The sequence below is a fragment of the Vitis vinifera genome, chromosome 14, assembly GCF_030704535.1.
Source record: "Vitis vinifera cultivar Pinot Noir 40024 chromosome 14, ASM3070453v1".
Lineage (NCBI taxonomy): Eukaryota > Viridiplantae > Streptophyta > Magnoliopsida > Vitales > Vitaceae > Vitis > Vitis vinifera.
The window spans coordinates 12,686,738-12,698,990 of record NC_081818.1 but is presented as its reverse complement, the minus strand read 5'-3'; the positions used below and the strand labels follow the sequence as shown (position 1 = coordinate 12,698,990).

The window sequence follows — 12,253 nt, the reverse complement described above, 5'->3', positions numbered from 1 at the left end:
CTTGGATTAGAAGGGAGGACAATAAAAAGTTACCTCATTTCCAAAAGTCGGTTCAGATTCATGAACTTGTATAAGTCTTGGGACTACTACTTTCTTCATTGAGAACACTTTTTGAGTCATTCTATCCTTAGGAGCAACCACCATAGGCTCACTGGTTTGTTCAACAGTGTGTTTAGGAGATGATACAAATGATGAATCAGGAACAAAGAGGGGTACAGATAACTCAAAACACTTTGGGAATGGAAAAGCAATCATTGAGAAAGAAATCTCGATCCTTATCTTCTTCAATGGAATTCTCTCCCTAAAGATGAAGAATAGTAAAATAAGATTCACTTTCGTTGAAAGTTACATTTGCTGAGACAAAAGATTTTTTGGATGATGGATAGTAGCACTTATATCCCTTTTGAGTTGAAGAATATCCCACAAAAATACATTTGACGATTCTTAGAACCAATTTTCCCTTATTTTGACTGTGAATATGAACAAAGGACATACACCCAAATATCTTTAGAATGAGATGGTTTGTGGTTCTTGTATAAGGATAAAATGTTAAGAGCAATTCCATGGGACTTTTGAAACTTAAAATTCTGGAGGGTAAGCAGTTTATGAGATGTTTAGAGGTTAGGACGACTTACCCTCAATAAGATTTAGGCACAATATTTTGGAACTAGAAAGCTTGGGTTGTGTCAAGTAGGTGACCATTTTTCCTCTCATCAACTCCATTTTGCTATGGTGTATTTACACACGATGTGGGCAATTACTGCACCGATCTCCAGTATATACTTACAAATTTATATCAACGAGTTAACTTATTTTTAATTAAAAAAAAAAAAAAACTGTTTTTTCTACTTGTTTTAAATGTTTTATTCTTGAAAACTGTGTGGAGAGTAAAACCAAAGATGCTCAAAGTGGGGAAAAAAGAAAAAGGAAAAAATATGACTTTGATTTTTCAAGCTCGTTTTACTCATTTGTTTCACAGGCTCATGCATACTTTATGGGTTTTTTGCGATTACCAGGCTTGCTGCTTACCTAGATTCTCTTATACCATAAACTTTCATTCAGTTTGGTGTGGCCAGTTAACACAAAAAAGAAAAGGAAAAAGAAATTTAAAAGGCTAAACATTCTCCAAATTAAAAAGAAAAGTCAGTCTGTGCAACAGTGTTGTTTGTCTTTTACCTTAATCCCCATGTCGTATTATACAGCCCAGTGGGAGTTTATGCTTTGGTGCTCAGGAGGTCCTTTGCCCATCTTCTCTTTGAATTTTGTGCATTTTTTTTTTCATATGGTTTGACACTACCACTACTGAACATTTTTATTTTTTAAAAATTTCAGTAGACTTTCTCATGAAAATATACATGGAGCACTCATGTTTTGCTCAACAATTATTCCCTTTGGAAGGGATAACTGTGGATTCCTAACCAGTTCTCCTTGTGGTCTTGTTGGAGGGAGAGTTTTTTATGTAGTCATGAATTGTTCTATCTATTTTTCAGTGGTTCACTTTTCTGGTCTGATCTGTCAAACAGGCTAGATGGAAGAACAGAGGGCTCTGAAAGGCAAAAGCTAGTAGAGAGATTTAATGACCCCTTAAATAAAAGGGTGAAATGCACTTTGATATCCACCCGAGCTGGATCTTTGGGAATCAATCTTCATTCTGCTAACCGTGTCATCATTGTTGATGGATCATGGAATCCAACATATGATCTTCAGGCTATATATCGGGCTTGGAGGTTTGTTCTTTACCTCAAGATGAGCTAATTGAAGCCAAAATCCTTTGTTGGAAGGTTGTTCCACATTATTATTATTATTTCTTTTCATTTTTTAGGTATGGCCAAACTAAGCCAGTGTTTGCTTACCGATTGATGGCTCATGGAACTATGGAAGAAAAAATTTATAAGCGTCAGGTAATGGGGGAGGAACAAAATTCTCTTGGACAATCTCTAAAGAGGAGATGTTACATCTCTTTGATTTTGGTTGCACATACTCTTGAACAAATTCATGGAACTATGTGAATATAATTTACCAAGAAAATTTGTTACACAGGTGACAAAGGAAGGCCTTGCTGCCAGGGTGGTCGATAGACAACAAGTACATAGGACTATCTCTAAAGAGGAGATGTTACATCTCTTTGATTTTGGTGATGATGAGAACCCTGATATTTTACCTGAGAGGGGCAAAGAGGAAGAGCATACAACCAACCAAAATATGACTGGTCAAGTTGGAAATTCGCTAAAGGATAAATTATCTCTTTCTCATGGAAGCTGCTCTTCTGACAAGTTAATGGAAAGTTTACTTGTCAGGCATTATCCACGGTATATTCTTCTTACTTTAACATTTGTTGATGTGGATTAAATATATTTTCAGTTGCTTGTTCGTTATTTTACCACTCCATTATATATCTTTTTGTTTTTGTTTTTTTGTTTTGTTTTTATTTATTTATTTTAATTTTTTTTATAGGAGTCCTTTATCATATATCAATGTTATGTTTCTGTTTGCTCAAAAGACAGGATACTAGAAAGTCACTAGTGACTATTTGAAGTAGTGTCAGTGTTGGAATGTAACAAGTTAGCCTAATCAGTCAAACTGTCATTTTCTTTTTTCTTTTTTATTTTTCCTTTCTCTTTGGAACTAGTAAGCATATAAGCATAATTTTTTATTTATGTTTGTGTTTATGGTGCCCAAACTCTCCAACTTCACTCAACATATCCGAGTCAACACAACATGTGGGTTGGGCTACAATCCTCTATGGATGCTCCTATTTTGCTTTGGATATAACTGTGTCATCCTAATTGATTTCCTTTTTGTTACGTTCAAAACTTTCTTAACAAATGGTTGCGTGGACTTTCATAAAAATATTTAGGGATATTAACGAAAGATAGGAATAAAAAAGAAAAAGAGGAAGCATCTATCAAAGATATCTTTGCTTTCAATTGATTACTAATTGATTTTTCCATTTTTTTTACCTTTGATTGTGCCAAGTTCAAGTGTCTTTGCCTATTTTTGAGATCATTTAAAAGCCAAGTCTCAGGTGTGAAGAATTGGGCATTTCGACACATACCAGTACCTAAATTTGTGTGAGGGTGGGTGGATCAGAGGGCACTATGAACCTGAATCCAATATGTCGTGGGATTTCTTTACTAGGAAACCCCCACATCAACCTTCATAGTGTAGTGAAATGTGGCAAGGGTGAACTGAAGCATTCTTTCAAAGAAATGTACTATAGCATATGTTGCATGGCTTCGGGTATAATGTCAAATGTGGGAATGTGTCGAGGTGTTTGATCCTTCACTACTCAAAGTTTATGATATGAGGACTCGACTTAAAAGGATCCAAAAAGGGACATGACTACTAGGATACCACATAATAAAAGAAAAGTCAATTAAAAATAAATTTGAAGTGAAGATATCCTTTTTTAAAGCTCCCATTGTTTCCCTCTAATCCCTTTTCTTTCCATGTATCGCTAAATATTCTTACAAAACTTCACTTTTTAATTAACTCTTCTTTTCCTCTAATGTAATTATTACTAAGAACGTTGAAAGAATAAAAAGTATCAATGAAAAAAATAAAATTGTCACACCCAAAATATAATAAATGTATCTGACAAGGATCCTATACCTACACCCATATCATGTCATGTTAATACGGGTATATTGGGTGAAGTTGAAGGATTCGGATATCCTAGAGTATAGCAGTGAACTTCTGTTGACGAATGTTGATAAAGGAGTTAGATCAGGTTGGATTGATATATGCAACCTTGAATATAGTAACACTCTCATGAAGATGATGAATTTTACCAGTGGAACTATTAAGGTGGTTGGATCAAGTTGGATTGATATACAAGCTTGAATATGATAACAATCTTATGGGAGAGGATGGAGTTTGTCAGTGGAACTATTAAGGTGGTCAGTCTAGCTTCTCTGCAGCAAACCAAATATCAGGGTACAAATCCATGGAAATTGAGAATATGGGAAGTGAACTATGGTTCACTTAAAAGGAGATGTATCAGAATGCTGTAGGTAGAACATACAGGGCTTATGTTGTCAGTGTTAGAAGAACAGAGGATGCATTTCAAGAGGATTGCATGTTCATATGAGGTTGAATTTTGAGAAGATGTGATGGAAAAATTAGAGGGATATCAGAGGGGAGAATTTTTGTAGGATATTAGACGATGACATGCAGAAGAACAATGAATATGTGGACATTGGATTTTGCAGACTCATATGACCTTATAGTAGCAACTACATGCTTTGAAAGAAGATGAAATTTTAACTAATAGGTTTTTAAAAAAAATAAAAAATAAAAAAATAAAGAGAGGAAAAAGCCCCAAACAAGCATCTTCCTTACTAGAAGGGTAGATCAAAATAGTGTATAAATATTGTGAAGTCATAAACAATGGTACTGGAACTTAATAGGAGCAATAGTAGTACCAGAAGAAAACGACTTAGAGGCAAAATTGAGCATAGATGCAGTAACTAATTTTTTTTGTGGAATAAAAGGGCTAACGACATTACAAAGGGGTGGCATAAATGATCTTTGAAGAATCTAAAGGTAGGGGATTTTCTTCTAATAAAATTCTGTGATGGAATGGTAATGCCAAAAAAAATCTCCTTCAAAATAGCGCATTATAAGGCTATCACAGGTTTGGCGAAGATACAAAAATGAGAAACTTTGGGAGGTAAAAACTGGCTAGAAAGAAGGAAAGCGGTTAGTAAGATTAAGTTTGACATATAGTAATTTATACAGTTTGTTGTGTACAAAAGATGAAGTGAAAGGTATACTTGCTATTTTAAGGGAAATAAAAGTAGAAATAAAGGTAGGAGAAAGGGGAAAAAGTTGAAAATATCACTTAATAATTGCTGATATTTCTTGATTTAATGGTCCTTGTATCAAGGGGATGTATCCTATTCATAATATCCCCAAGGTCCCAAATATATTTTTGAAATTTAGCATCTCTTCAGATATACTAGTATGTGTGTATATATATATATTTGAAAAATTAATGACCTTGTTTGAATAGTGAAATCTTTTGGTCCCAACTCAAACTAGTGTATTAAATTAATAAACTCACTAAATATATAAGATAATAATTTTTTACAAATCCTTAAAGGCCCATGAAATATATATTAATAATTGATGAAGTTCATAAAAAAATGAATAATATATAAATCATTCATAATATGGTATTGAGTAACTTTTTACAATTTCTATTTTTTTCAATTCAACTTTTTCTTTGAATCATTACATACTTGAAACTTCTTTATCTTCTAGCGAATTAAGTTTTGATATTGTATCTCTTCCTTTTAAGAGTCTTTCTATCTTCTACAATTAATAAACCTCTTTTCTTTTTCAGTCTCTTAGGTTTCCATGTATTAACTTTTGACTACATTCATTTTTTTTGGATTTATAACTCATACATGTACAAGTATTGTATAGTTGAAAGATATAATCTCTATAAATTAATAGATATTCATTTATTGGTAAATTTATAAATTATTTATTTATTGATAAATCAATTAGCTGTTAAAATAATAATTCTCTTCGTCCCAAAATGATTATTTTATAGGGGTTTTACTGTACATTAACAACAGCAAGCAAAGGCACATCAAAGTATACCGGTCGTATACAGATGATGCCAAAAGAAAAAAACAAAAGATAAGGCGACAAAAACAAAAGCCCTTTGTGAGGATCCTAACCAATCTATTATAATTAGGGACCCCTCATCAATATGCTACCTAAACCATATCAAAATGCTACAAAGAAAAGTAAGTTTTAATGCTTGATCAAATATTTTTTTTGTTTTCAAAAGACTTTTGGTTCCTCTCTTTCTATAATGTCCAATGTACACACAATGAGGCAACCCTTTAGACCTTTTTTCATTATTTTTCCCACAAAGCATCATTCCACCCTAATAGGGCTTGTCTTACCGAACTTGCCATCACCTAAAGAACTCCAAATAAGGAAAGCACCAAATTCTATAATACCCTAACTTTGACATAATGTAGAGGGATGTACTGACTCTTTGTCTTCCTTCATATAGAAAACATCGATTTACCATAGACCACTCTCTCCTTTGCAGCTGATCCAACATCAAAACCTTGCCCCAAGAAGCTTCTTAGGCCAAAAAAAAAAAAAAGAAAACCTACTTTAGATGGACCTCATAAGAAAAACTTCTCCTGTTTCGTAACCTAAAAAATTGTAAAGCAATTTGACTGAAAATTTCCCCTTCCTCATATTTATCAATTCCATCCTGTTCTTACCCTAAAGCCTCAAAAGGAAAGCTTCAACCCTTTCCATGTCCAATCATTTGAATTCCTTGAAAAATGAGCTACTCCAAAGAGCTGAATTATTGAAGGAGCTTTGATATTATTGGGAGGAAGAATATTGGATTGGAGAAGCTTCAATAAATACTAGTTAATCTCTCTATCATAATATTCTTCGTCCCAAAGAGCTGCCCAAACTCATCTTCATCTTCCCAAAGAACCCTAATCTCCTTAAAACTCTTATCCACAATTTAAACCAAATATTATATATCTTCTTAATTTGATCACACCAAATCCAAAATAAATCAAAATTAAAAATAAATAAAAACATGAAACATGTTGCATGACCTGGAAGAAGATCATGTAAAATGAAGGAGAAGATGAATTCTTGAGAATAAAAAAATTAGAAAGAAGAAGCTAAAGCCAATGTTGTAGGAGTTTTTAAGAAGAAAAATTCATATCTAGACTTGGACTCATCAACATCTCAATATTTATTTATGACACATCTAACCCAAAAAAATAAACCTCATCAATCAAACAATGGCTGTCCATGAATTGTCTTTAAGTAAGCTTTAGAAAACTTGGAGAACAAGTATTGCTATTGTCTTGCCTCTTTGATTGCCTTAGCAGCAAATTGATGTTGTACTAGATGGAAATGAGTGAACTCACTCTCAAATCCCTTGATTGGAAGGTTCATTATCAGAAGTACTCAATTTTTATTCATATCATGTGTACCATAAGGTTTAGGCTTTTAGTTTTCATGTAGCTAGCCTTTGAAATTCTTTCTGCCTATAAATGCTACAAAAACACAATAACGATATTGCATTGTATTTTTTGCCCTCCTTTTTTTAAAAAAAAAAATAATAATAATAAATAAAAAATCAGAAACAACCATTTTATTGCCATGAAATACTTAAATACAAAAAAAGATGAGAAATCCTCCCCTTGAAAAAAACATTTAATTAGTCTAAACAAAAGCAAGAAAAATCGTTACAAATTTAACATCACCATGGAAGGAGGTAGGAAAATCCACCCACTTCTAGAGGGAACCCTATTAGTCTAAGCAAATTTGCATAACCTATGTCATCATGTTAATGCTATGATTAGTAATGAAAAAGGGATGATCTGTCGATTCCCCACTCTTACACATGACACACCATTCCAGGTTGAGGGCCTAGTAAGGTATCATTTTTTGCAGCAAATCCTCTGTATTAACCTTCTTATTTGCCACCAATCATGTAAAGGCCTTGACATTCAGTTGGCTTTAAATTCCTAAATGAAGTTTGGGAGAAGAAAGGAACTCAAGTTGGTGGAAACAAAAAGGATTATAGAAACGAATTGATTGAAAATATGTCAACTTCTCCTCAGGAGGATAGATGGGGCGATTCAGGTGAGATCCAATGTAGATCCAACTTTCTATTCACTCGTGGTTCTGATTCCTCTATTTTTTTAAGAATACCGAGTCGGGTTCTTCTCCTACCCGTATCGAATAGAACATGCTGAGCCAAATCTTCTTCACTGCTTGCTTTAGATCGAACTTTGTACCGCGCACATGACTTAGATGGGCTCTAGAAAATCATGTAGGGGGGAATGAAGAGAAGGATCAAACCCTTTTATCATGAAAAGTTAATGAAAAATCCACTTAAAACTAATGTCGACAAAAGGAGAGTAAGTTCATTGATTTCATGATTCAATAGGTTAAGTGGAAGTTAAAATTCCAAGACAATGAGGGAGAGGAATGACCTAGAATGGTGGAAATAGTTGAATTTCTTTCTTCACCACTCTATAGAGGTTTAGGAATTGAACCCAAATAGGTTGATTATACCACCAAATATCCTACTAGAATCGAATTTTTGTACAGTAACTTCCAAAAATTGAGTGAAAAGGGTGTTTTAGACAATACTTATGCAACGGCCTCCCAAGGGCACCGATATGACTACCTAACAACAACATTGACATCTCATTCATTTGAGTGCAGCTCATAAATACTTAGTATGCCATAAAGAATAGTTCTCCCTGAGAAGCCTCTATAACCACTTTCCTAGTAAGGCTTTATTTCTCAAGGCAATCCTCATTGGCCCAAGCCCCCTTTTTCTTTTTGGACACTTGTTCCCATCCCACAAGATGACCTCTCTTCCTTGCCCCACACCTAACCATAGAAAGTTCCTCTATAGTTTCTCAATCCTATGTGCCACTTCAACTAAAGTCTTGAAAATGGAAAGAAAATAAAAGGAGATTTAGGGCAAGCCTAACTGCACCATAGTTATTCTATCAGGGGCAAGTAGGCTTCCTTCTAATTATCTAATGGTTGGCAAACCTTATCCATTTGAGTGAGTCAAAGTTGGGATTTTGGGTGAATCCTAAAAGGTGACAAAGCAAATCAACTTCAGCCTTCAAAATTTGGGGAAAAAAAGCTCTAGAAATTAATTTTACATAGGATACAAATTCTTATAAAATAATGAAAATGAGCAAGAGAAAAGATAAAATTCAATAATGCATAACTTATTCAAGATTAGCCTACTCTTTCATATAATTGAAATTTCGTTTTGTTGGTTTTGATCTATGTATTGCTTCATAAATATTGCTATGGCTTGGAACCTTCATTAAAGGAAGCACACATTTCAATCAAAACATTGTAACTCATTACAATTTTGAATCACCCAACACTATTTCTTGGACTCTTATTACACCACTCTTCTTTGCATCTAATACCATTTGTAACAACCCACTCCCTACCATGTAGATATTGTCCACTTCAACCCCAATGGGCCCTCATGGCTTTAAAATGCATCTCTATGGTTAAGAAAAATTCATACATATTGTGTTAGGAACCTTTTTTCCTATCCAGTGAGGGATATCACACCCCTCCCAAGATCTGTTGAGATAATAGTCATGCATTTACTTCAATCTTCCATGCATGTTGTCTATTATGCATGTACGGTGTTCGGCTTACCGTCTTTTTCCTTTTGCTCCTGTCAAATCATTTTTAATAAAAATAAAAATAGGATAGTGACCCATGATATCAGAACTAAGAGAAGTCACTTTCAACTGCCTAAAAATCTCTCCCAATTTGTAATTAGAAAGAAACAGATTTGGGTTTGGAGCTTTGGGGTTAAAGAATTTTAAATCATTTAAAAGATGGGAAATGGCTTCAAAAGCCCAACCTCTTGAAAGGAATAAAAAAAGGCAAAAAGGTGGCCTTTAGCTCTAAAAGATGTTTGAAAGCTTTAAAGAAATGTTTTCATATTTTTTAAGTTTTGATTTGATTGCCTAGTCATTGCTCAACTGAGAAATCAACCAAGCATATTACATGACACTGAATGAATTGCTTGATGCATATGATATTCACGTATCATACAATTTTAGTAACCATGTTTACTAGGTATATCCAAGATAAGGTCTTGTGGTTGCGTAGTGTCTGCTGTTGATATTATTTTAGTTGAGACAAGGTGCAAGGCCTAATCTGAAATCATGGGTTTCTAATAAGTGCACATTTTTACCCACATTTTCTCATTGTAAAACGATTGACTAGGGAATTTTTTTCGAGAAGCCAATAAGGCAGTAATCTCTATGACAATTCATTCCATTCTATTGAATAAAGAATGTGACCAATTGACTTTGTGCATTACCAGTAAGGTAGTAATGTTATGTTATATTTTTTGTTATTTTTAGCATGTAATATAGCACATGTTGGAATTAGAATTGTCATTTTAGTGAAATTAAACATTTAGCAATTAGCATCTGACATATAACTGGACATTCAGGTGGATTGCTAACTACCATGAACATGAGACCCTTCTGCAAGAGAATGAAGAGGAGAAGCTATCAAAAGAGGAGCAAGACATGGCTTGGGAAGTATATCGGAGAACTTTAGAATGGGAAGAAGTACAGCGAGTACCCCTTGATGAGTCTACATTTGAGCGAAAACCAGCTGTTTCAAATGCAGCCCCCCTTGTAACAGAGAGCATCAGTCTCTCAGAGACCAAGATTAGTAGATTGAGGAATCATTTGGTGCAGCGGAAATGCACCAACCTTTCTCACATGCTGACTCTTAGAAGTCAGGGCACAAAAGTTGGTTGCAGTACTGTATGTGGGGAATGTGCACAAGAAATAAGCTGGGAGGACCTTAATAGGGATGGCAGGGCAGTAAGGTGAGGGTCCTGAGGGACGGTCCTTCCTGTCATGTAATCAACTCTGCTTTGTAAATGGCAGCTCCTGTAAGTTCAATGTCATTTTGAACACATAATAACATTCTTTTTGGTAGTTTCTAACCTGTAAAAATGCTGCCTGTATATTTGCGGAAACTGAACTTATGATGTAAAATTTAGGTTTTATCAACCACATATTGAAATTATATGATATAAAAGCGAGTGTTTTCTTTGAGCTCGAATGTTTTCCTATGTACATCACTACGGACAAAGACCCAATCCTTGTTAAATATGGTAGCTATCACCTCGCAGCTGATGAAATTTGATGCTCTATAGCAAAGACCGTGTCAAAGTCCATTCATGTCCTGCATAATGTTAGCCACACCTCTAACCCTTAAATAAATTGAATCCACAGTAGTGTACAGGTTTGGATAACTGAGGCTTGAATTTTGTCATAAGATGCAAATGCTGAGCTCTCGGTTCAAATCCACGTGAGTAGGGACACAAGCTTGCCAAGCTCTTGACAATGTTTCTACTTGTTGAGCCTCAAGTTTTTGCTGTGCGTCTTCAGACTTCTTAGTGGCTTTTGCTGCAGTGCATCTGGTTCATGTGAAGAACAAACCTGATATCATATAGACAAGTGATTTGGTTAGGACCTGTTTGGGGTCGATTTCAATCTTCAGTACTTCTGCCTATCATACTCCATGAACACTTTTATGGAAAACCCTTCGGTATTTGTTTATGAGAGTGTTTTGGATGGTAAGATGTACGACGGGAAGGTGATTTTTTTAAAGAAGCTTGTATCAAGTATTATCCCAAAAATTACCTCTAAGCTATTTTTCAGATTTTTAGAACGTGACTTTTAAATTTTGTCAATTATTTATTTATTTAGAAAAACATTTTCAAAGTATTAAAAAGCATTTTTTAAATCTAAGCAGCAAAAAACCAATGGATTTAAAAACCATTGAGAGAACTAAATCTAGAGAAAGGTGAATTCATACCTACGATTTGGATGTTTCTAGATCGAATCTAATCCAATGAAGTGTTGAATTCGTAATACAAGAGAAAAATAGACTTTTCTCTCTCTCTCTCTCTCTCTCTCTCTCTCTCTCTCTCTCTCGAGGATGACTAGAGTTTCTCTCTTGAAAAATTCTCTTTGGAAAATAGAAGGCAAAAGTTTAAACCCTAAACCCCTAAGGTAGTTTATATAAGGTCCCTTGCAATCTTAATTGACTTAAGCTCAAACTATATTTGAGTCACCTAATCCAGGCCACCCGAGTCTTAATTAATTAGCCCTAGTAGACTTTAATTAATCAAATAGCTCAATCTATAAAGACTATTCATAAGATTTAGTCCAACCTTGTGCTTGTTCCAAATCGTCCTTATACACATTTATGAGCCATAAACCCAAATCCCTTAAATAAAACATGCCACCGTGAACTAGGAGCTTGAGCGATGACCATTGGGACCATAGGAAAATACTAGATCCCTTAGAATCCACTTTTGAACACCTCAGTAAGGAGAGTCAATTGTTATTCAGTATCCTATTAAATGACAATGACACAAAGCTCAGGTTTGTGACCTACTATCTACTACATGTAAACCTCCCATGAACTAGTGTTTATAATCTAACAAGGTAGTGTTATTAATACTGAAGTTACAAATTATCTTATTATGTGATCAAATAACATACTCTAGCTTCAAAAAGTGTATGTCAACTTTCATTAAAGGAATTACTATGACCATAGTTTTCTTGATCACATGTCCTTAGGATCACCTAAGGAGATACATTGTCTTAATCCCATGAGAAATCATGGTGCTTTTATCGAGAATACCTAATACCACAAA

General features: G+C 34.4%; 1 protein-coding gene across 3 annotated transcripts in view; it reads left to right on the top strand.

Moving 5' to 3' along the window:
• Window positions 1-10,640, top strand: part of LOC100244360 (protein CHROMATIN REMODELING 20) — a 119,897-nt gene extending 109,257 nt beyond the window's left edge. For all 3 annotated transcript variants that reach the window (XM_010661870.3, XM_010661868.3, XM_010661869.3), the window contains 4 exons: window positions 1,524-1,727; window positions 1,823-1,901; window positions 2,041-2,309; window positions 10,022-10,640. In XM_010661870.3, coding sequence (XP_010660172.1) covers window positions 1,524-1,727; window positions 1,823-1,901; window positions 2,041-2,309; window positions 10,022-10,412 — 943 coding nt within the window. In that variant the 3' untranslated portion in view covers window positions 10,413-10,640. The remainder of the gene's footprint in view (window positions 1-1,523; window positions 1,728-1,822; window positions 1,902-2,040; window positions 2,310-10,021) is intronic.
• Window positions 10,641-12,253: the final 1,613 nt, after the last annotated feature.